At 43.0% G+C, this 24,478-nt stretch overlaps 1 protein-coding gene across 1 annotated transcript; it reads right to left on the bottom strand.

Annotated features, from left to right (window-relative positions):
* Positions 1–842: 842 nt before the first annotated feature.
* On the bottom strand, positions 843–17,467 carry LOC119433681 (PSME3-interacting protein). The gene is made up of 5 exons (XM_037700942.2): positions 17,103–17,467; positions 11,748–11,846; positions 11,530–11,651; positions 5,111–5,297; positions 843–1,504 (listed from the first exon to the last, which is right to left on the bottom strand). Exons 1-5 carry the CDS (start codon positions 17,245–17,247, stop codon positions 1,281–1,283), a joined length of 777 nt encoding a protein of 258 aa, XP_037556870.1. The 5' UTR covers positions 17,248–17,467; the 3' UTR covers positions 843–1,280.
* Positions 17,468–24,478: the final 7,011 nt, after the last annotated feature.

The following is a 24,478-nucleotide window of genomic DNA, read 5'->3' as shown; positions in this document are numbered from 1 at the left end:
TAAGTGTTATTGTATTTTGCTCATGTCAAAATGTGTCTGCCACAGTCAGGATTGAACCCGCGACCTTGAGCAATGCCATAGTCGTCAAGGTACCGCGGCGGGCACAGAAGGGTTGATTTGACGTGCGACTGCTTCCATAGTGTCACCTAGACCTTACGGTGTTCTAATGCGGCTTTGCGTCTGCACGTCCTGCCTCAGTTGTCCGCTTGACAAAGTTGCATGGTGTTTATTTTTCAGAAATAGTAGAAGCATACCGTACTGTACCTTCGGTTTGCCCGCAACTGCTGTTTTCTTGCCTTCTCATGTCATCTTTTCCCTCTCCCGCCCTCTACCCCTGTATGGGAACTGCGAGTGGCAAGGCTATGGTGTTTATTTTTCAGAAATGGTAGAAGCATACTGTACTGTACCTTCAGTTTGCCCGCAACTGCTGTTTCCTTGCCTTCTCATATCTTTTCCCTCTCCCGCCCTCTACCCCTGTATGGGAACTGCGAGTGGCAAGGCTGTTATTCACTCGTTTCACAATTGCGTCGCTTCCACCCATTCTCTTCCTCCCCCCCCCCCCCCCCCCTCTCTACAGTTCTATCTACGTGCCTTCTGGACTTCCAGTGCTACTTTTTCTGCAATCCTTTGGAGGGGGGTCATGGGTAATTACAGCTGTCAAGAGGCTAATGTGGCGACACCCGGGGAGCTCCAGAGGGCATTGTGCACATGCCTCGTGATGGAAAGGTCATACGACTTTCTCGCATGTCGACTTTCCTCTGCCATGCTCCTGCCATGTATATACACGCTTTGAACCACCCCCCGATGCGGCATGCAAAACAACAGCATCAGCAGCACAAAAGTCGAAGGAAGAGGCAAGGAAAGCTTCGCTTTAATATCTGAACTGTGAACGCTATTATTATTGGTACAGATAGAACATTGCCTTATTTTTCAATGATACCATCAACCTGCATGGATAAGCAGCACTTTTTCAACTTTCAATGTTGCATCCTTGAGTTGATATTAACTCCCTTATAACCTATTTTTAAAACAACCAACACAGCAGTGGTTTTCTTTCTTTTTTTAAAAATATTTTCCCTCTGAGCTAATGCAGCAGGTAGCTGCCACTGCGCTCTACGATGTCAATTCTTTATAATTGCATCCTATCATCCACATAACCATGTCAGTGCATGTGTAAATGCAGATCTGACGCTAAAAACTGCACATGCTCACACAAGTGTCCTGCACCTCAGTTCACTCCTGGCGAATGCGGCAGCACAGTGGAATGGAACAAGCAGGGCCTAGTTGGGTTTCGGAGAGCGGTCAGCCTGATGTATGGGTGCCTGGCGTCTCCGCCCCACAAGGTCCAGCTCTAAGTCAGCTTCGTCACTGAATGATGAGTTCTCCGAATCACTGCTGTCTGTGTATACACCGAGGCCAGGGAGGACGCCAAGACAACGGAGCGCAGTCAGTGGGGCTTGCACTCGCACTCGTTCGTCAGGCGACTGGCTCCGTTCTTCGTCACCTTCACAAAGAGCATCAATATGTGGCTCAGTTGGAATTGAGAAAAGCACCTGCCAGCACTACCTTGCAGCAAAGCAACACACAAACTAACTGCATGAATAAAATCGGTAGCCAAATATTCTACTTCCTGTGTATGTGGTTCCAAAGTAGATTTTTTTCATGATGTGATAAGTACGTCAGCACTCGCCCTTTCACATCATTTTGCGACGGCACTTCGCAGTAACGGTGAATAGTAAGCCCTCCAGCTATCTGCTTTTTAGTGTTGTTTCCTGTTTATATAGTAATAATTCCTGTTTGCATGGTAATTTTTACGAACATATATTTTAAAAAATTTTCTGAGAAACCGAAAGCCGTGGTTGTGTTATATTCGTGGTTGCGTCATTTACGTGCAAATACGGTGTATTTAGCTTTGCTTATTTATTTATTTATTTCAGCACCTTCAGGGCCCATAGGGCGTTACAGAAGGAAGTGGTAACAATAAACACACACACACACAAAAAAAAGAGCACAAAGCAAATATCATGTAACATATTCAAGCGCATTTTTAAAGTCACTGGCATCCGCAGTAGATACAATTGAGGTGGGCAAGTGGTTCCAATCATTACAAGTTTGAGGAATGAAAGAATGAAAGTGTTGGTCAGTGTGATGAGAAACAAACACTTTATGAAGATGGTCGATACGAGATGATATGAATGAAGAATGGGAAAGTAATTCTTGCTTAAGACGAGGGGGTTATGGTAGTAAATCGTATGAAATAAGGAGAATATAACGAATATTTACACGAACATAATGTGTTTTTCAAATATTTTATTTCTCTAGTGCTGCTACTATGCCTCGCGCAAGGGCGCGCATGCTGCGAGTCTCTTGTTTTAATTTCCTTGCCGTTTTCTGCTAATTTGGAACTCTGTTAGTACCGCATCAAAGTGGTTACAGCGTACAAATCGCAGCCTTGAGCAACACGATCAGCGCTGTTGTGCAGGTGCATCAAGTGAGGAGTTTGAGGTCACAAGGTGGATCAGCGCACAGTGCGTAAAAGGCTTTGCCATGTTCGACTGTGTCATGAGCATTTCTGAAGTGCTGCCTGTCCAATAACCTTGGTGGCATGAAGGGTGACACCGTTCTTGCTGACAGTATATGGCAGCAGTGACGAGTAAATTGTGCCACTCGTCCTTTCACTTTAGTTTGCAACGGCAGTTCGCAGTAATACAAATAAAGCCCTAGGGGCATCCACTTTTATGCCTCATTTTCTGTTTCATTAGGGCATCACATCACATTATAACCTGCAATATATATATATATTTTTTTTTTCCTGAGAGACCAAAAGTCTCTCCTCGCGTTATATATTCATGGCCGCATTATTAATGTGCAAATACGATACCTTCAATCTCGGAAGATACAATTCAACTCCCAAAACAAGAATGCACCGGTGGCATTTGTAGAAGTTTCTTCTAGGAGAAAGAGGGTAAAAGATGCACCTTGCTCTTGGGGGAGAGAATTTATGCGGATGTAAGAGAGGCAATCTCAGTCTGTACAGCACACAAAAGAGGGGCCTTGCTCTTGGAAGGAGACACTGGAATTTACAGAATGGTTGACCACACTTCAGGGGATGGGCTCACATGCACAGCTTATGCCCTCGCGACAGTACTCGCAGGCATGTGTAATTACAAGGTTCACTTCTGTTTGTGCACATGACAAATGTAATGAAATGCAAAAGTTAAAGTAAGTAGCAATAAATGCATTGTAAGTTAACGTCTGTGCTGAAGTGAGTAACTGCTATATTTCCTGCTCAAATTGTGGGGCCTGTGCTGTTGATGCTCCAAGGATGAAGCAATGAAAAAGCAATAGGAGTTGAGGATGGGAGAGCTTAGGACGAAGAGGACAAGGAAGCACAAAAGGGGGTGGGGGTAGTGGAGTTAAAAAAAGCACAAGGATGGACTGAGTAAATGAAACCCGACTAGAAACCATGAATACAAGTGACATGTGGCGTAATAATAAGTGGGCTTCTTGAGTAGACCACTTATTGACCTGCATATTTTAAACCCTTGCAGCTTTTTGTCAGCTGTTGCTTCAGTTTTGTCAGCTGGCAGTAATGGAAAACAAAAAACATCTATAATTACTACAAACTCTGCAATGAATATTAGTTTCTTTTCAAGAATTGCTACTGATGCTACACACTTAAAGTGATGCAAGATTGTATGACACTATTGCTGGCAAGTTCCTTCAGCAGAGTGTGTCATGAGACTTTTTCACGCGACAGCCTGCCAAATGACACTTAAAGGGCCCCTCACCAGGCCAGATAGCAAATTTTGGTTATACGCTAAAATTGGTTCATTAATAGCCAAGATAGAAATATTTCAGTGCCACGAACCCATGATTTCAGGAGGCGAGCGCCACTGCCAAGAGAGACACTCTCTCCACTTGCCCAGTCTAGCCTCCGCAAGCGAAATTCCTTCCCTGCGTTTTCCCATGCCAGAGCTGGAGAATCGCGCGGCGCATACGTCATGGGCTCCGCCTCTTTTTTTTTTTTCCCTTTCTTTCTCGCTTTCTTGCTGTGTGGTACACTTCCGGTGACGGCCTTGAGCGCGAGCTGCCGCGTTTGTCTTGTTTCGCGCAGCGCACGATTTTGATTGTTTTGCACGAGGACACCTGACTAGTGGTATATGTCAGTGCTGCACAAACACCGAGGCAGACGCAAGCAGATCACAGAGCATGATTGTGCGCTGGAACACAGTAGAAAATGTCAGTTTCGTTGTCAGCGCGTGCGACTTCACAACGTGGGAACAAACAGACAAAACGGAAGTACATCTCTCTTGCTGCAGTGCGAAGTAAAACAAAAACACGCAGACATTCAGTTTGTGTGTTTTATTATTTCTCTAAACTTTAATTCGTCTATTGAAGCAACAGATTACACAAAATAACAGATGTTGCCTTGAATAATTGTCGAAGTCTCACGTGTCACTACGAGCGACGTTACAGCACAGACACATGTAGGTAGGTGCACTTGCACATATACGTTAACCCTCCGGCTTGGAGCTCAGTGCCCGCGAGGAGAGGTGCTAACGGCATTCGGTTTGAAATTTCACCTCTTTCCGCGGCGCGTAGCGATGTAATACTTAGCAGACACGATCGTTAGCACACATTGTATACACTGAGCTACTCAGCTCAATATGGCCAGACCTGGTGAGGGGCCCTTTAACAAGAGATGCTTTTTTAAAATTATGGCAAAATTGTCCATGCGACAAGGTAGAACAGTTCAAGTGTAAGGATAACATTGGCAGCACTTAACTCCATAGACGTATCTACATTTCAAGAATGTCTACACAGTACCCGTTTCTGCAGGGGCTTCAGGCAAATAAAGGTTTTCAGTAATTTAAAACTTACTTTTAAATTTTAACACTGAGTAACTGAGTTTACATGCCCCAAGGAGATGCTGACAATACTGTAAAATTACTCAAAATGCTATAATTCTTTAGGTAATAATTACAATAAGAAATGCTTTTTGAAATTCTTAAAAGTACCCTCAAAACAGAATAATTAGCACGTAAAAAAAACTTCTGGGACTAGTTGTAACACTGCTTTGAAATAAAGTTGTAGAATAAATGCATACCAGAACTGTTTGTACGCTGCTTCTTTTCCGCATCAGTTGAGTCCGCACACTTCCGCTTCACAGCACCTGACAGCAGAGACAGCTGGCTTTTCTTTCCTTGACCAGGTGCGGCAGCAGCTGCAGTACCTTTCTTTATTTCAAGCCTTTTAGCTTCCAACGCCTCTTCAGATAGTGTGGCAACAGCTTTGTGTGTCAAGTCAAGGCATCTTTACAAACACTTATTTACACAACATGCAAATGCCAACCACAAAGTATATACTTGCACAGTGACTATAAAGTAAAACTGGGATTTCAAAACACAAGTACAATAAAATAACGATCAAATGCACTTTTTAAAAAAGGAGTACGAGCAGGATTGAGGAGGGGTTGACCAGTGTTTTATACGCAACAGCATTTGCATACAATACTCTATGAATCTCACTTGATGCATGGACTCCCAGAAACTACGAAACACACACACACACATATATATAAAAACCTCAGCTTCCAATGACTTCTTCATTCCCTTAAAGCAATTTATAGCAAACAGCAGTTATGATCTCTCAACTTGATATGTTTAGATTCCCACACAATATTGAGAAGAAACGCTTGGTATCCTGTAAATTTTTTAGACAACTTCAGTGCTACCTGAACGAACTCTGGAAGATTTTTCTGACAAATGAAATGTGTTGTTTAATTAAAAGAACAATCTGTACAGCTACTGGGTGTCAGCATCACGTAATAATGAATATATGAGCTCTTGTTAAGGTCACAGAAGCTAAGCAGCATTGTTGTTGATTAATAGGGTTTTATGGCACAAGGGCCAGGGAAGGCCAAAGAGCGCCAGGCAAAGGTATGGTGTAGTTGATGTTGTGATTGATGTCAGGTGGTATATGTGTAACACGGTTGTATAGAGTCCTAAAAATATTAACTGTAGAGTGCGTAAAATATACACTTAAGTAAAATTATGACAGTGATACTTAGGGTGTACAGTGACATGTTGGGCGAAAATAAAGGTGCGCTACGGAAAGGTGATATACTAAAATGCGTGACTATCAGAAGCACTACTGCCTCATCAGGGCCCTTCGAGATTAGGGGCCTGGAGGCATGCGCTATACAAAACGCTACCATCGCAACAACGGCTTCTCAAGAGACACCGCATTACGAATTTTTGGGGCTGATAATATGCAATAAGTGGACTTCATTGAAAAAATCTAGTACTGATTTCATGTTGAATAGTGGTTCATTACCAAAAAAACATTGCTGGATAAAGAGGAATAGGTTGTCTGTACACAAGAGGAAAGTGTTTTTTCCTTTCAGCGTCTGCTTCCCGGCACTCCAGTAAGACATGGATGACGGTTAACCTTTCGCTATTTACCACAGATCGAAGGTTTCTCGCCAGTCAACAAGTAGTTGTGCGTGCCATACGTGTGTCCTGTTCTCAACCTAGTTAAGAGGTCATCGGCTGCCCGTGATTTCGTTGTTGATGGCCAAAAGCCTAATTGAGGGTTAATTAGGTGAAACTTATTAGACGTTTCAGCATCCCAAAGGTGTTGCCAATAGCGTCGTAGTTTTCTCCGCAGGAAAGCTTTCAAATCTACAGCTGTGACAGCCATAGAAACGTTGCGAGGTTTCGTTGCTGTAGATGTAGCAAGTTCATCGGCAAGCACATTCCTCTGAATGCCTCTGTGGCCAGGAACCCAGCATATTACGATATACGTTGTTCAGCAGCATAACTAGTGCACAAAAGCGAATAGAGTTCAATTACTACAGGATTTCTGTGCTTTTGTAGCGACATTAAAGCCTTAATTATGCTTAATGAATCTGTAATATATAATTGCCTAAGCAGCATTGTTCTTGGCGAGCACTTACAAGGGAGCCCAACTGGGAACACTGATAGCTCCCTCTTATGTTTTGCAAAACAGTTTCAGTGCCTGCAGCAAAGAATAAATTTTTTGCTAAAGCAAAATGCTCAAGTGTGGCGGACATTGGATGGGCGAGTAGTTGCCGCAGTATGTTCACTAATCGCCAAAAATTGCTTAATCAATCTTTTAATAACTCGCTGTAAGTACTATGGTGCAGAGGCAGTACTGCAGGAGGGCACCGTGGGAGGCTAGAGCAACATATGAAATTTCATACAAGCCAGCAATTGTTGAGATGTTCGTCAATTTCTCACTTTTTTCTACTTCGATTCCAAAAGTGGGTGCACAGTGTACTGGAGCTGTGAGAGTGAAAAATGTAGAACTGGGATGGAAAAAGGTAAAAAATTGTCAACGAGTATCTAAGCAATGACTGTCTTTGGGAATTGTTTCAGCTTCCCATGGCGACCAGTTGCAACATTGCCAGCGGAACATGAGCCTTAAAGCCAGTAATTAAAAATTTCACGAGTATATATAAGGGGGCCACGACACCAAAATTTTATAGCTTCATTTATGCACTGCATGTTAAAACTATGATAAGCATCCCACAGTAAGCTGGCAAAATTTTAGTAGATTCAGTGCGGTAGAAAATTAGTGATTGCAAATTATATTTTTTATATCCTAATTGAACTATACAGCAGTCTGGCAACACTGACAGGAAACGAAACAAATTGTGCTCTCCTGGCCTGGTCAATGTGTGCAGTATAAGTGTGGTTTTGTTTCTGCTTGTGCATCTAGGCCATCAGCCCAGGATGCACTCGCACAGCAGCAGGCATGCGACATTGGCATGGTAGGCACTTGGTATTGGAATGTTTTAGAGCAGGTGACACAGTGATGGCTCCGTATGAGACCCTGCATTTCTTGATGCCACACAAACCATGCTGAAATGGCGGTTGCTGTTGCTGGAAGGGGGGCTTACAGACAGTTATCTCAAACTGAAATTTCAGGTTAAAATGTGTGCCTGAGAGCCCAATCTTATTTATGTGTGTATAACTCTACCCACAGTTACAAAGATAAACGAGATAAACTAATAGTTGGATGACCATGTCGTGGGCCCTTCTTTAAGAAACGTACAATGGCAGCTACTTTCCCATCTAATGTCCACCGCACCGAGGGAATGAGCATTGAAGAAAGAATTCTCGCAACTGTAATAGCATAGGCCATAAGGTAACCAGATATCCCTATTTTAGCAGGATGAGGCCAACTGCATGCCTGCCAATCTGTGAACTTTAAAATGAATAAAAATCCCAAGAACACAACACCGGGACAGATGGGGGATGGAACTTTTTTGAAAGAACTGCTAGCCCCAAGCGCACACTTTTTGTGGGATACACACACATTTTATTAATGCTGTTTTACCTTTAGATGCTTCACACAAGCAGTAGGAGAATCAGTGGAGACTAACAAGCAAGATGTTTTTAGACCACAGTGACTTTCACAGCAACTTTGCTGTGGCCAAGTTTGTCTGCTTCAGGAACTTGTGAATAAAGCTGCTAGATGCAAGTACTACATCTTTGGTGCCCTTTCATCATCAGAAGGATACCGACGAGCAAAACTCCGTTCAAGTTTTGTTTGCAGTACTAAATATCCATTCACATTCAGCATTACTGTTAGGAATTGACAGGATCCAGAGCGTTATCAATGCGATCCTGAGGAACCTCAGCTGCAGGCGCTAAGTATATAGAAAGCTATGCTTGTATTATAAGGTGCTTTACGCTGCTGCAACAGGACAACGCAGGTACCATCCCATTTTCTTTTTCGCATGCATCGCTTGCAACTTGTGGTACCACATCTTTCAACACCTTTTACACTTTTTTTTGCAAACAAAATGTATTTTTCATAGAGCTTGAGACAACATTTGTAAAATCATTGAATGAGCCCAAATTTGCAAAATTTACAGAAAATCTGGGAGAGTTGGCAGTATGCTGCTGTGCTTCACCTTGCTAGTATGACTTTGGCCATACAAGGGTTGAATGCAGCTCTTGTGCCAGCAAGACAGGTCTACAGCTGTATAACCGCAAAGACTCTGGCACTGGATGCAGCAAAGTAACAGACAATGCAGTTCTGCTAAATTGTGATCGAGGAAGTGTGTTCAAACATTCCCATGTATGGGAACCACCTTGTCTACACACAGCGGGATTACTTCAACAATAGGCCAGAAGTCAATGACACTATTAAACGCACACAAAATACAGCCTTTCGATATGTCTCCCCAGCCCACAAATTTCCCTCAATTACTACATTCAAAGTTGAGTACGATATTTGCAATCAAGACCAAATGAAAGAAAGCAAGAAAACTGAACAGGAAGCTTCCTTATTGACTATGGTCTTCCTTAGCAGAACATTTCAATTTCGAATCATCATGATGGACATGGTATATTTTCATTAGCATAAGAAATGAAGGTTGTGCAGATCGATGCCAAAAGGAATATTCATCCGTGTAGCCCCCCTCATATTCTTTGTCTACAGCACTGTTAGTTATTAAACGAAGAAGAAAGAGTGCTAAATGGATGAGTTGTGCAGGGAAGGCCTTTGAGGTGAGGTCAGTTCTCTATTAACCTTCCCCCATCAAAACACCCATGAATACAGTCAGCAATTATTTCCTGTGAACAACCTCGGTACATAATTCAATTTGCCCAGCTTAAACAGAATTCCCCCCCCCCCCAAAAAAAAAAAACCTAAGGCATTGGCAGTGAACAAATATGTTGTTACAGTAATCATGTTACATGGACAATAATTACCCAATCGCAAGAGACGGTGAATTTCTAGTATTTTTATGAAACACAGCATCCATTTTACTTAACATAGGTTCATTTCCCCTGCACCTATGTGAACCAGTTCATGGCAGTGCACGAGATATTCTGAAATGGTGAGCTTGATTTAAGCGGTGTAGGCACAATAAGACCCTTGAGACCCAAGGTACAGCTGCGGTGCAGGCCTTCTGCTTGTCTGCTTAATGTACACCATCTAAATAAGTTAGAGAGGCAGGGTACAGCACAGTAATGGGTTCATAACTGCAGTGGTCGGTTTCTAAGGTGTTCGGTCTTAAAAAGTGTCAATCTCACATTTGTGCTGGAAGCAAAAAATAATGTATAGAAAAGCATAAAATACTGGGACTGCATGGTCGGTCTTGCCAATGACAGAAGTAGTAAATACATTATGTGTGCTCAGTTAATGGGCAACCGCTCTTATGCTACAGACAATCAGACAGCATTACAAAAGCAATGTGCACTGTAGAATGTCAGTATCTTAGATCGAATTGTTCTTTCGCTGGCAAACATGTAGACAATTTTTCTTCTCGTTTTCTTTTCTTAATTTTACAGGGCAACACAAAAGCAATACCACCAGTGCTGACAAATTGACAGAGGCAAGTTGTTTAATCTGAAGTAGTGTTGGTTTGAACAGCATGAAACTGAATTGCAGGCTATGGCATATACACAACATGCTAGAATACATGTGCGCAGTTTACCCTGTGTTGTGTAGACAACTGAAGCGCATAAGTGGGGCTTCAACAATGTTTACGCCTATGTGCAGCATTGTCTGCTGCAGTCTGCACCAAGTCAGCACCACCAGTAAGGGATGGTACAGAAAAATTGTGAACCTGCAGGGTTGCGAACTAGCCCTGCACACTTTCAAACGAATGGCAAAGTTTAGAGGACGCCATGAGGCACATTTTGCGGGTGCAGCATCAAGTGAACTGGTTCAGATGGTGCAGGTGAATCAAATGGACCTCTTATCTCTAGATTAAATGTAGCATTTCAGTCACTGCCTTTCTTTGATTATAGCTCATACACGTATTGAACGCAGCCATTCAAAGAAACTAGCAACAGACAATACATGTGCACTTGGTCACTTTTGTCGGCCAAGAAAAGTGCATTCTGCTCACTGACGCCAACAAAACAACCTCAATATCAAACAGTGTACAGCCCACATCCCGAGTATTATAAGAATGGCTTTTGCAAAATTAAACTAGGTGAAATTTTTTAATGCTGCAGCATATGTACTTGCCAAATTCTTATAAAACAAGCAGCAACTTTCAACTACGCACTTCGTCTTCTTAAGATGGCATCTTTTTACAGCTTGCCGTGCTTGCTTCCAATGTTGACTGGATTGCAGTTTATAAACTGGAAAAATATTTATTGCCTTAAAATTTTATGGGTGTACCAAGTGAAGAAAATCCAATGCAAAGTAGGTTTTAAATTATGGTGTTGTGGTCTCTCTCTTACTTTTTTCAAGCTAACCCAACACCTTTCTAGGCACTTTTCTATAGACAAGAGGAACACATCACGCGCACAGAGGCTATCAAGTTCCCTTCCCAACCATTTTCATTTCCTGCGCTTCTTCTCAAAACAAATGAACCAGCTATTGCTGTTGCCAATAGCACAGCAACATAAACTGCATTGTGTTTAAAATTAATGCAGTCATGCATTCCACAGTTTTGTGTGCATCCATGTAGATGTAAACTGCTACCATTTGACAGTTCACCTGTGGCATATATTCTGTAATCAATGTAAAGGATATCCTATACTCCTGAATCTCTTGCATGTCTTCTTTCATTCGTTGTGATTCAATCTCTTGCTTCCGCATGTCAACAAATTCGAGGAATGTGACCTCATCGTCGTCCAGGCCTCGAATCATGTTCTCTAGAATGATGCAGGTCATCCAACAACATAATTACACCAAAGTCGCAGCACATGATCAATAACAATGAAATTATTTGCAGCTGAAATAGAACCTACTGAGCTTGTGTGCTTCTTCATAGTCTGCTTGCTTCTTCAGCCTCTGCTCTTCTAGTCTTTCGTACAATGATCTAGGATCATATTCTTCTTCAGGAGCCTCTGTTGGAGGATGAAAAATAACACACATTTTCACAACAACAAACAACTCGCACAGTATTTGAAAAATGTGCAACGCCAGGCTCTGAAGTATTGTTTTCTTTATTAACTAATGTTTTTGGAATAGGGTGCAGCCCACTATAACGATACATAACAGTATAACACTTGCAACAATCAGTCACATGAAAGTGTTGTCTTGCATTCACACTATGCAAAAATAAACAACCACACATAACCATGACAAATTGTGGAGCACGCTTGTGATATGAAGTTTATGAAGATATCAGTCAATACTGACATCATTTGTTTAGTGAAATTTCATTGTTTTATTTCACATGATGCTGGATTTGCCTTGAAAATATATGTTTAAAAGGAAAAATTGAATAGTTTAAAAGTATATGTGGTTATTAACCATTTAGTTTGATCACATACTAGAATACGACAGAATCTTCCTTTAAACATACATTTTCAACCCAAATTGGGAATCACCATGAAACAAAACAATGAAATGCTGCTAGACAAATGATGCCAATGTCTTTATATATGGTACCCAAAGTGTGCACCATGATTTGGTATTCGATTTCATGTGGTCTAAATGACACTTGGCAGCATATGTGGTGCACCAGCATGCATGTTTTTTTCAAGCTACACCTTTTGTAAAAATACGCAAAGAAGCTAATTTTGTAGCCTAGGCATGCCTAACACACAGTTTCATTTCAAAATGAGCACAGCGCGTAAGACAGAGACAGAGAAAGAGACATACACGGCACTGCCTCTAACAACATTTATTGTTGATGCAAAGGCCATATACCAGGTGTTTCTGCAAAGACATTTTTAACATCACCTATGGCAGATATCACAATTCTAATCCTTGATCTGGTCCACTTGAAGAGGTAGACATTACTTGCACGATAAATAAAAATGTATAACAGACTAACAAAAATTCACTAATTCAGTTTTCAACTAATTCAACACCTTATGGCACACATTGCAATTTACAAATTTTAGCTCGTGAGAGTGCAAGGCATATCCACTTGAAATGAATTCTGTGGATGACACCATTTTTGTGATATGGGCGATCAAAATTGCGTAAAACATGCATTGTCGTTTGACGTACTTTTTTTTTTACATAACGCTGTCTAATGCATTGCCACACAAAATTAACTGGACCACTAATGTATTTCTTTGCAAAAGTTTAGCAATTATCTCGAAACTGGCGTCATCCCGACAACTCGTTCAAAGTGGATCTGTCTTGCAAACTCCCTGTCTATAATTTGTAAATTGCAATATGTGCCATAAGGTTAAAAACTTCGAAAGTTCATTAGTGCATTTTTGGTACACCAATTATGCATTTCAATTTTTCGTGCAAATAATGTCTGCCTATTTGAGAAATCCAGCTCAAGGATTAGAATTGTACTACCAGCCACAGGTGATTTTAAAGAATTGGTTAAGCCTTCTCAGCAACACCTGGTATTTCAAGGCATGTGCAGAAAGAAAATGAAACAAAGAAAAACATCCTCTCTAACAAGAGGAAATAAATATCACTTCGAAGGCCATCTGTTAACTATTCAAAAAGTGTGTGTAAAACGTTCAGAACTGATTGTGGTACGTAAACTCACTTGGTGTCAGCACAATTGACGGGGCACTAACACACAAACTACCAAGCTTCCTAATGTAGCCTGCTTCTATAATTTTGCACGTCAGCTGCAGCCTGTGCTTTGTTAAGAACTTAGAACATTCAAAGAGGAGCATGCAGCCGTAGTCACAGCAGTGAATTTCCAGGTGGTCTTAGACCAGTGTTATACACATTGTTGTGATGTTTCCTCAAATACTCATTTAAGCAACTGCCGATCTGACCAACATTTTTCTGCCCACAAGTCAGCGGAATCAAGTACACTGCAGCTATGGCACAGGGCACAAAACAACTGTGACAGCATGCTGCCGAATCCTTTTCAGTCTGTGGGATACAATGTGTAAATATGGGAGCATAGCAAGCTAGTTCTATTCCGCTGGTGTATATCATGGCTGAGCGTTTTCAGTATGTTTGATCTGTTTAAGCAGCTTTTCTGCTACAGCAAATATTAACGCCTTCAGATAACCAACACGAGATAGGTGGGTGACCTGTGCTTCAAAAATCCGTTGAATTAATTAAAGTGTGGGGACAACCTAATGAGAGTGTTGGTAAGACAAGTATTAATAATGCATTTTTACACAGGTTTCGAGTACGGCGAGCGAAAAGACAGAAGTGCTCGTCCACATTTAGCTTCAAGGAACCAGCACCTATGTCTGTTCAACAAAAGGCACAGCCTGAGGTACAAAAATATTACAGAATAATTGGCAGGTAGTTCGTGCATTAATTCCACCAGCTGCAGGTGCTCCTCAAAGGAATTTACAAGTTGAGCGACAAGCTCAAGAGTGTCATCAGTATGATCAATCAGCATCAAAAAATGTTCAATGGACCTGCACACTTAAACTAGAGCTGCACACCTTAACGAGCTGCTTAAGCAGATCAAATGTAATGAAAACAAACAGTCATGACCACTGGCGTCATTTGGCTTCTCAGAACCCAGTGCAGCTGCTCAGCGTGTCATCCCACCGTCTTCTCTTGCCACTTCTATTTCTTAATGCACATTTTGTATAGTGAATGTGAAATAATTTAAAAGGGCAATGCTCCTATTTGTGCCTGTAATTCAGCATTTACTTATGTAAAAAAAAAAAAAAAAAAAGACGACTATGGTGGCAGTTTGAATGTTACATTTTGTATGTGTTTTAAAAATTGTGCTGCTAGACACTGCAAACTCCGAGCCCACAGTTACTGCAAACTCCAAGCCCACAGTTAGCAGCTAAAATATTATACATTAATATAATGAAGTAAACAATGCCCCGCACGATACAAACAATGCTTATAGCAAAATATAATTGCTATTCCTAATAATCGGAAAGTTACTTTTCATACATGATCAAGGAAAGAAGAAAAACATTGAGCGAACACTTTAAACGTACCTTGAACACCATTTAAGGTATAAAAAACGAAATTTAGCTCCTACAAAAACACATTGACTCCTAAGCTTGTATGTTCAACTAAAAGATCGAACGGATATTCACTGCCAATAGATTCAGAAGTGGTGACTATTTTGCACACACACACAAAAATACCTGAAAAAATACATGAATACACAGAAAATACCACTGTGAACTCCCTTGTAGTATGCGCTTACTGACAATACTAGACAGTGCTCCATTCAATACTAGATATGCCTATGAAAAAGAAACGAAAACATGCGAAACGACGATGCAGCATGATCCAAAACATGCTCGGTGTCAGTGTCATAAGGAATGTATTGAAATGGTTTTAACTTAATGGACTCTATCGCGGATATTAGAAATGACTCGGAGGAACATACGGTTCAGCTTTTATGCATTAAAATAAAATACCCTAAACAACAAGATTTGAGCATGCAGTGATATACTGAACAAAACACACAAAGCAGCATTACTGGCAGACAAAACAAAGACTTGAGTAGCGACTACAGTACAGCCGCTGTTCAGCCTCCCCTCCCCCTAGTGATGCCACTAGGCTAAAAAGTACACTAGCTGAAAAGAACTGGCTTGCCGTGCTCTAGTATTTACACAATGTATTCCACAGGCTGAAAAGGTTTTGCAAGCGCACTGGCATCACAGGTAAAACACCTGTGATGCCAACTTTACAAGCCTTGAAAGCTTGCAAACTCTCTAGCAGCCAATCGGAGTGGACACTTTGACAAGCACAAAATGCGTTATGTGCCCTGTGCCATAGCTATGGTTCCACTTCACTTGATTCCGCCGACTTGTGGGAAGAAATATGTTGGGCAAATTGACAAGCGATTTAATGAGCATTTAAGGGAGCATCACAACAATGTGCAAAACACAGTCCAAGGCCACTTGGGAATTCACTGCCATGACTATGGCTGCACTGGCCCCTCTTTAATTGGTCTGAGGTCTCGGCAAAGCATAGCCTGCAGCTGATGCACGAAATTATAGAAACAGACTACATTAAGAAGCTTGGCAGTTTATGCATTAGTTCCCTGTCAGTTGCACTGACACCAAGTGAGATTACGTACCTAAATCAGTGCTGGAGGTTTTACAAGAGCCTTCTGAATTGTTCACATGTGGCCTTCAAAGTCATATTTTCTTCTTCTTGTTTGATTAGACAATTTCATTTGTTTGCTTTTATTTCTGCGCACACCTCTCTCTTTACATACAATAGTCTTTGCATCTGTGATAAACCTTATCAGAAGTTAGCACTGTCTTTAGCACTTTGCTTGTTTTTTAATGAATTTCCAACTTGCCCAAGCTTCTACCCTTGTCATCTTTCATTTATAGCTGCATGTTGTATGCTTAAGGTTTCCTGAGAGATCATGATTGCAGGATGACCCTGAGCCGTGCAAGGATAATGGTCAAGTGCAGCCTTTAATGGCATAGGTGTATACAAACATTTCTGCAAGCTGGGTAGCAGTTTTAAGTGCAGCCTTTAATGGCATAGGTGTATACAAACATTTCTGCAAGCTGGGTATCAGTTTTAAGCTCGGCCCAAATATAACTATACCCACTTATAGTAATCAGGCTTTAGGTTTTAGTAATATTGTTATACGTGGACTACACTGCGTTTAGCAGCACACACTTTTGGTGTAAAAATAACATGGACCTGTCTGCATCATTAACCACAAATTTATGCGCAGTGCTGCGCAAACGGGGCAGCAAGGCAAGTGTCATAACATAGCTGGACGTGCTAGAAAAGCACCAATATCTCCCTTGCATCCAAATCTGCCTACGTCCCCTATAGAAAGGCGTAAAAACCCGCCACAATGGCTCTGCCATTCAGAATTGAAGAAAACCTGCCTTGCTACACAACACTACAGCACACACAATTTCATAAATGTGATCTTGTTAGTCCCTCTTCAAACTATGTACTTTTAGCGGATTACGACTGAATTTTGCAGCACGTCACACTGTTAAGTACGGAAGAGGGACTGTCTTCTTCCTCAGCAATAAATGCAAGTTGAAAATTTGACGGTGCATAAGAGTCAAGGAGCATTGAATACGCGCAGAAACAACTTGGCTTTTTGACTTCTGTTTCCCATTACTCCATACACCTGCGACCTCTCGTTCCTAGTAACGCGGTAAAGTACGGACACACACATTTCACCTGCGGCGTTATAAACATGAGCACGAGTACCTGTCGAGCCGGCGACGCACATCTAACAAACGATAGACACGTACCAACTGGATCATCCGCCTTTCTGACTTTTTCCCATTCTTCTTGCCTTTTCCTGCGTATTTCTTCAAGCTCGCTTTCAGACACGAACGACTTGAACTTAGGAATCGTGTCCTGCGAGGTGCTAGAGGTGCTACCTGCAAAACTCATTGTGAACGTGCACTTTTTCCAGTGCGCACCAGGCAATCTCAGGATTACTGCAGCATTTGATGCAGCTACAACTGTACGCACAACTTATTCCCCCGATAACTCGTTTAGTAGCAGGGAATGAGCGCTTTGTAATAATGACAAATGATAGGCGTTGACTATAATGAAGCACTGCAGTCGTATATCGTGCTACACCGCCATTATATCATTGTAGGATTTGGCGCTACTCGTGGACACGCGCACAACCTCGATTGCAGGATCTTGCACGATGCATCTCGAGTTGTTGTATTAACCAGCGCCCTCTTTTGCATTGTCAGTATTAATTGTATTGTCTTCACAAAAATTATTGATTTAACAATAAACTATTAAAGTTAAAATATAGCACTTTAAAGCTAGAAGGAAGCGCTAAAAAAAAGAAAAAAAAAGCCAAGAGTGTCACGAGCAACGTTGGTCACGGGGGCCTCGAGCGATGTGATCATTCCTCCATGGATGTGATGTAGGGCGGTGGTTCCTTGGTTCTTTATGGGTGTTCTGTGGTTTAACCACGGGTTTAACCAAAGTCGTTTGACCATAGAATAAAAAACCAACTTGTTTAACTCTATGGAGCGTTTGGCGGGTGTAGGTAGTGTAGGAAGCGTGCTTCTTTTTAGCACGGCTTTTTAGTATTTGCCCGAGCGTCGCTTGCATGCGTGAGAGACACTAGTGCCTGGCTGGAGACTTCAGCGCGATCTTGTAGTGATGTGTAGAGCATATCATATGGTGCAGAGTACCGCCATGGTGCAGAGCTAAGAACGTTGGTGCAAAGTGCTTCGATGCGCACGCTCTGTGCACTGGTGAGAACAACGGACAACTGCGTCGTCTGCTACGGCGGTCGCCATTCTCGGGCTCACCGCAGTCGGCACGGAACGCGGCGGGTGTAGCGCGCCGAACCTAGTCACTTAATTGTGCCGCGGACGTCTACATTCCCGTCAAAAGAAAGAACAACGCTGAAACGAACTGCAGAGCATCGTTACATTGTATGAGACATAAACGAAGCTTCTAATAGGTATACATGGATTTTCTTTTCACTAGTAGCGTGAACATGCAGAATGTTCGAGCATCTAGCGACAGAACTACGAACGCGATCGCAGCTACCTGCAGTGAATTCTTGCAACTGAAGCATATCTGAAAAATAAATAAATAAACAAATAAATAAATAAAAATTGACTCGCCATCCCGGCCCTGAGAAAGTGGAAGTCCAGCGAAGCGGTTGAAACCACCACTACAACTGCTGAGGGGGTTATGCAATGCTTTATTGCTTTAGAGTAGTGGTAGTAATGGTAATTTTGACAGCACGCCGCCGCCCATAGCGGTGCTGCAACAACACTAAAATCAGTTGCTAGGCTGGTTCTTTATATACGAAAGGCTGGATCAAGCTGCCATCGGCGCGGCAGTTTGCGCAACAGTAAGCTTTACCGGCAAAAGTATTCGGGGAGCGCTACATGCTTCCCATTGTTATCAGGCGCTCCTTGTCATCAATGATGGGTTCGGATAATAGTTTTGTGCTTGTTCTTTATTGAAACGTAAGCTGTTCTATATGTTGTATGCGTGATTCTAAAGAATTTATGCACTGTTCGCTTCACTTTGCTGACTGCTTAAAGCCTCTGCCTTTCGGGTGTACGAGCCACTGCTCCTGCCCTGCACTGCCGCCGGGATCGGCCTGCATTTTTGCTGACGGACGCGGACACGAAAAATGCCGACCAACTAGAGGCTAACAGCTTCGCTGAAAAACAATTGATCTGATGACAGCAATATACATAAAGGGGTGTTCTTATCTGTGCATCTACCTGTACATCGAAACAGATATACAGTGGAGCCTTTCCTGCAAAGACAAGTGCATTTGAGTTTATAGAGAATGAGAGGCAGAGAGGTTAACCTGAGTTAACCATGGTCGTGCCTGGTTGCTTACGTGAGGAACTGGGCGATTACAATGTTCTGGTCAGGTAGCATGTTAGAAAAAGAAATGCAGGTTAAAGGGTCACTGAAACGGTTTGGACAAATTTTGTAGACGCGTAGGGTACAGCTACAGTAAAACATTCGCGCCACAATTTAGGTGAAACGTCCCATAATAAGCGAGCTACGGACAATTACAAGTTACCTTCCTCCCTAGCCATGCTTTTTCTCCTCAACTCGTTCGCCCAGTGATTGGGGCTAAGCTCCGCCTTCACTGGCTCTGCGTCATGATGTGACGTCGTGTAGTCATCTTCCGGCTGTCTTGGAGCCAGCGCACCAAGCATGGAGGCGCGAAGCCTCTTGGAGCTTCGGAACCGGGGGGACTGTGGGGGCAGTCGCCCCCACAGGTTCTAAAACAGTGGGGGCATGCCCCTCCCCCCTCTTCTCCCCTCCCACCACCCGGGAGGCTAGCGACCACGGTGTACTAGCGACTCATTTGACTAGTTAAAGGGCGCTCCCTTCTTTCAACAAACGAAACAAAATTTTCTGGAAGCTTGTGACTTGTGAGACTCTCTTTGTCGGTGCTTTTTCTGCGTCGAGAGCACTGCCTGTTTTTGTCTGGTTCAACGTATCTTCCACCCTGAAGTGGTTCTCGAGGATGGGAAGGCTGGCGCTCTATTCTGCAGCCCTTGCAGGAGCACGTCTCAGCGTCACGACTTCAGGATGCCTCTAATCAGTGATTCCCCCCGCCCCCCTTGTTTTTCTGAAGGCACCCCCTTAATTCGCCACGACTTTTCTTTCTTTGGTTTTTACGCGCGACGGAAATTTTTGTGTAATAGCGCCGGAAGAAGGGCATATGAACGCGAAAGGACACATTGTCCATAGCTTGCTGGTGACGGGAGACTCCAACACGAAAGAAAGTACGGAGAATACGACGATCGCCCGGGCTTCAAAGCGTCAGCGCTAGGGCGCAAGCGTGGGAAGCGTGCCGCAAGGCGATGTGGCTGCGTGGCGACACCGAACAGAACGCCGCATCCGAACGCCGCATCCGTCCCCGTGCACGGCGGTGACACGCCGTCTGTAAGGCCGCTATGGACAGCATCGAGCGTTTACGGCGCTCGCGTCAGAGAAAGAGAAAAAGATGCTTCTCGAACAAACTCCTAGGCGCGCGCGCCAGCGAACATGTCCCAGCACACGGCCCCAATTAGAGCACTGCACGGGCCCGGGCCGGGCCGGGCCGTCCGAAGCGTTTGTCGGCGGGCTCGGGCCGGGCTCGGGCTTAAAGCCGTGGGCCCGGGCCGGGCTTGCCGGGCCGGCTTGAGCTGAGCCGCGGGCCCGGGCCAGACTCGGGCCCGCTCATTGAAGGGCCTAAGTAGGCCTTCGAGCACACCCGACCGTTATGCATTGCATGTTTCAATGCATTCTGTGCCAAGCTGAAGTGACACGTGCAAGGTGACTGTCATCATCATCATCAGCCTATATTTATGTCCACTGCAGGACGAAGGCCTCTCCCTGCGATCACCAATTAACCCTGTCTTGCGCTAGCTGATTCCAATTTGCGCCTGCGAATTTCCTAACTTCATCACCCCACCTAGTTTTCTGCCGTCCTGGACTGCGCTTGCCTTCTCTTGGTATCCATTCTGTAGCTCTAATGGTCCATCGGTTATCCATTCTACGCATTACATGGCCTGCCAAGCTCCATTTTTTCCGCTTAATGTCAACTAGAATATCGGTTATCTCCGTTTGTTCTCAGATCCACACCGCTCTCTTGACTGTATATTTTATCAGATGACTATATCTTATCAAAGAAAATAGTAAAACAGATGAAGCCCTCATTTTTAACAGCGGAGCTGTTTCAGCCGGGCCTAATGTGTCCGCTGAATCCAAAAATGTGGGCCGATCCTGGCAGCAGTGCAGAAAGGGTCCAAGCGCAATGGCGCATACACCTGTGAACTAGCGAAGCTGAGCCTGGATGAGTCTAGCTAAAAATGGTGGGGGCTAATTGCCTATCGATAGGCAATTGATAGCCAATCAATAGCTAGTCGATAATCGATCAATAATCAACAAATTCCCGAAAATGCTGGGGATGACTTGGTAGTGCTTAGCCTAGCCCAAATACGTGGCCAATACCTTACGATAGCCAATCGACAGCCAATCAATAGCTAATCGATAATAGATCAATAATCAATAAATTTGGATAACTTTGTAGTGCTTAGCTTATCCCAAATACGTGGCGAATATCTTGCAATAGACTATAAATAGCCAATCAATAGCTAATCGATAATTAATCAATAATAAATAAATTCCGGGAAATGCTGGGGATGACTTGGTAGTGCTTAGCCTAGCCAAAAAGTCAGGACTACCTAGGTGCCCATCATCTCTGCTGTCACTTTAGCATTGCGCCGCCCAGTGCAAGCTACGCTAATTTTTTTTTCATTACCGCAAAAACGAACATTGTTTCCGCGCAAGGAAAAATAAATTATACAAAGAACCACTCCTCAAACCATTTCCATGTTACCGCTTTTGCGATCGCACTATTACCAGTGTCGATACTATGGCATTATTTTAGCGCTAAGGCCAGTTACTTATGTGCTTCAATGCATAAAACAGCGTTTTCCTCAAAAAGTGAACTGGAACGCCCTTGCATTTCGTCGGACACTTTGAAAATTTATATCTCGAAACTGGTCCAGTCCTGAGAATTCGTTCCAAGTGGATACGCCTTGCGAACTCAGCGGCTATAATTCGTATATTGAAAGATGTGCCGTAAAATAATGAATTAAAAAGTTAATTCGCGTAGTTATGGTAAATGTTCAATTAGGCGTTTTGACCATCCATTAGGCCATCCTTGTCAGAATTAGCTTGGAACTACATAAAACAATTAGCCTCCTTAGAGCGTCGTCGCATTAATGCGAACACTAGAAATCCTGAGATATGGTCAGTTCCATACTTCAGAACACTCTATAAGCATCAGTCGTTAATACATTATCTACCATTCACTTTGAACAGATGCAAAAATGGCGCTAATTTCAGTAAGAAAGAATTCAGCTGACACTTTGGTCGCTGGTAATGTATCATTATTCTGCCTTTGTGTATGGTTCTGAGTATATAATGTAAATCCTGTTTCGTTTTCTTAGCAAATGTTGATCTTGTAAAATCCAGTCTCATGCTATGTTGTATAGCTGGTGTTGCGTTGTTTCGTATAGCTAGTATTTTATTGTAGTGTTGTTTAAAAGGCATTCTGTTAAAACTTTTTCCAATTCTGTTAACTCGCCGTGACGCAAATATTCTTTGTCTTTCCGTTCATAGCTATTTCGTCTATGAGGAATTCCAGCGACAGCTGGAAATATATATGTGAATTATTGTGCATGTGTGCACACTGTTTGCTGTACTATTGCCTTGCCTGGTCTTTTGGGTCACGTCAAGCTACATATGTAACTTTTAGTCCAAAATGACCGTCCAGCATGTAAACTGGACAATAAATTGATTTGATTTGATTGATTTCGTCGGACACTTTGAAAATTATCTCGAAACTGGTTTAGTCCTGAGAATTCGTTCCAAGTGGATACGCCTTGCGAACTCGGCGGCTATAATTCGCAGATTGAAAGATGTGCCATAAAATAATTAATTAAAACGTTCATTAGCGTAATCATGTTAATTGTTCATTTAGGCGCTTTGATTTCTCGTGGAAGTAATGGCCGCCTCATCGAGTAGTTTAGATCAAGGATTATAACTGTGCTATCTGCCACAGGCAATATTTAAAAATTTGGTTCAATGAAACGCCCTGTATGTTTGCATGCTAAATGACATCATAAAACCATATCGTACAAATCAAGGTAAGTGCATGCGCACCACCAGAAAAATAGTAGCACAGGCAATGGGCCGGATTACTGATGTTCCCGTGGGAGAAACAAAGATTTCGGCCTTTTATTGCTTATATACTGCAGCTGATCAAACCTCGAGAAGGTGAGGCTGACAGATACGGTACAATCTGTAAGTAAAAAAAAAAAAAGATTTTTTTCTTACAGGCCGGGCCTGGTCATGCACACGCGGGCCCTAACTAAGCTTAGTAATGAACGCCCGGGCTCAGTAACACGGGCCCGGGTCGGGCCCGGGCTTGGAACCACGGGCCCGGGCTTGGAACCATGGGCCCGGGCCGGGCCCGGGCTGGTCTCGGTCATGTACGCCCGGGCCGGGCTCGGGCTTTGTATTACGGGCCCGGGCTGGGCTCGGGCCTCGTAAAGCGGGCCCGCGGGCCGGGCTCGGGCCGACAAATCAGGCCCGTGCAGTGCTCTAGCCCCAATCTCCTCCTCCACGCGACCTTGGTGATGCGGCGCGCGCCGACGGGAGGCTCGAGAAAGTTCCGGAGCTCTCAAGCAGACAGGGGGAAAGGACCCGTAGCCTCCCACGTACTGCAGCGCTTTTCCTTCACTTAGTACCCATGTCCGAACCCATTCTAGTTACATACCAAATTAACGAAACGACTATGAGAGCACCAAGACGTAGACGCCTGTTTCATGACTTAAATGACACACATGTCACGATATTCATATCATGACCTATCATTTATGTTTGTCATACACTCTTGTCATAATATGCCAGTTTTGGTACCTACCAAGTTAACGAAACGACCATGAGAGCGCCAAGACGTAGGTGGCTGTTTCATGACCTACATGACACACATGTCATGATATTCATCTTAAGACCTATCATTTATGTTTGTCATACACTCTTGTCATACTATGCCAATTTTGGTACCTACCAAGTTAACGAAACGACCAGGAGAGCACCAAGACGTAGGCGGCTAGATAGATAGATAGATAGATAGATAGATAGATAGATAGATAGATAGATAGATAGATAGAATAGATAGATACTGTCAAAGTGGCAAATGTTCGCCAAGAAATGCTTCGCATTTAAATCTGTCGAAACGATACTCAAACATAATTCGATGGCTCCATAATTAGCGAATTGCCCAATATGTCATATTTCTTAATATCTTGTGGAAATAGATGTTGCGGAATAAACTGTTCAAAATTTTTATCAGAATATTATTTATAGATGACCAACCTTTGTGGCATTGTTTTCGATTCGGAGGGTTAATGCACCGAGATATATGCTTCGCCTAAAATGTATATATAAACGCTGATTTGTTTCAGCACGGTCGATAACAGTCACGTCTTTGATTGTCGGTATCCTGCATAGAATGTGGACCTCTGTTCATAGCATAATATCCCTGGTATGCTGCATGGTAATCTTTATTATTCGCAAATTTATTATTTCCCGGGTCGTGAGATTATTTCTT

Source organism: Dermacentor silvarum, chromosome 1, assembly GCF_013339745.2.
Source record: "Dermacentor silvarum isolate Dsil-2018 chromosome 1, BIME_Dsil_1.4, whole genome shotgun sequence".
Classification (NCBI taxonomy): domain Eukaryota; kingdom Metazoa; phylum Arthropoda; class Arachnida; order Ixodida; family Ixodidae; genus Dermacentor; species Dermacentor silvarum.
The sequence above is the reverse complement of the archived record's forward strand: the minus strand, read 5'-3'. Positions and strand labels throughout refer to the sequence as shown.

Excerpts from the sequence above, each read along its gene's own strand:
- LOC119433681 (XM_037700942.2), bottom strand. The coding sequence starts at position 17,247 with ATGAGTTTTGCAGGTAGCACCTCTAGCACCTCGCAGGACACGATTCCT. Across the intron at positions 11,847-17,102 it reads AAAGGCGGATGATCCAGTTG|AGGCTCCTGAAGAAGAATAT; the intron begins GTACGTGTCTAT and ends ATCCTCCAACAG. Across the intron at positions 5,298-11,529 it reads AAGAGATTCAGGAGTATAGG|AAAGCTGTTGCCACACTATC; the intron begins ATATCCTTTACA and ends GACTTGACACAC.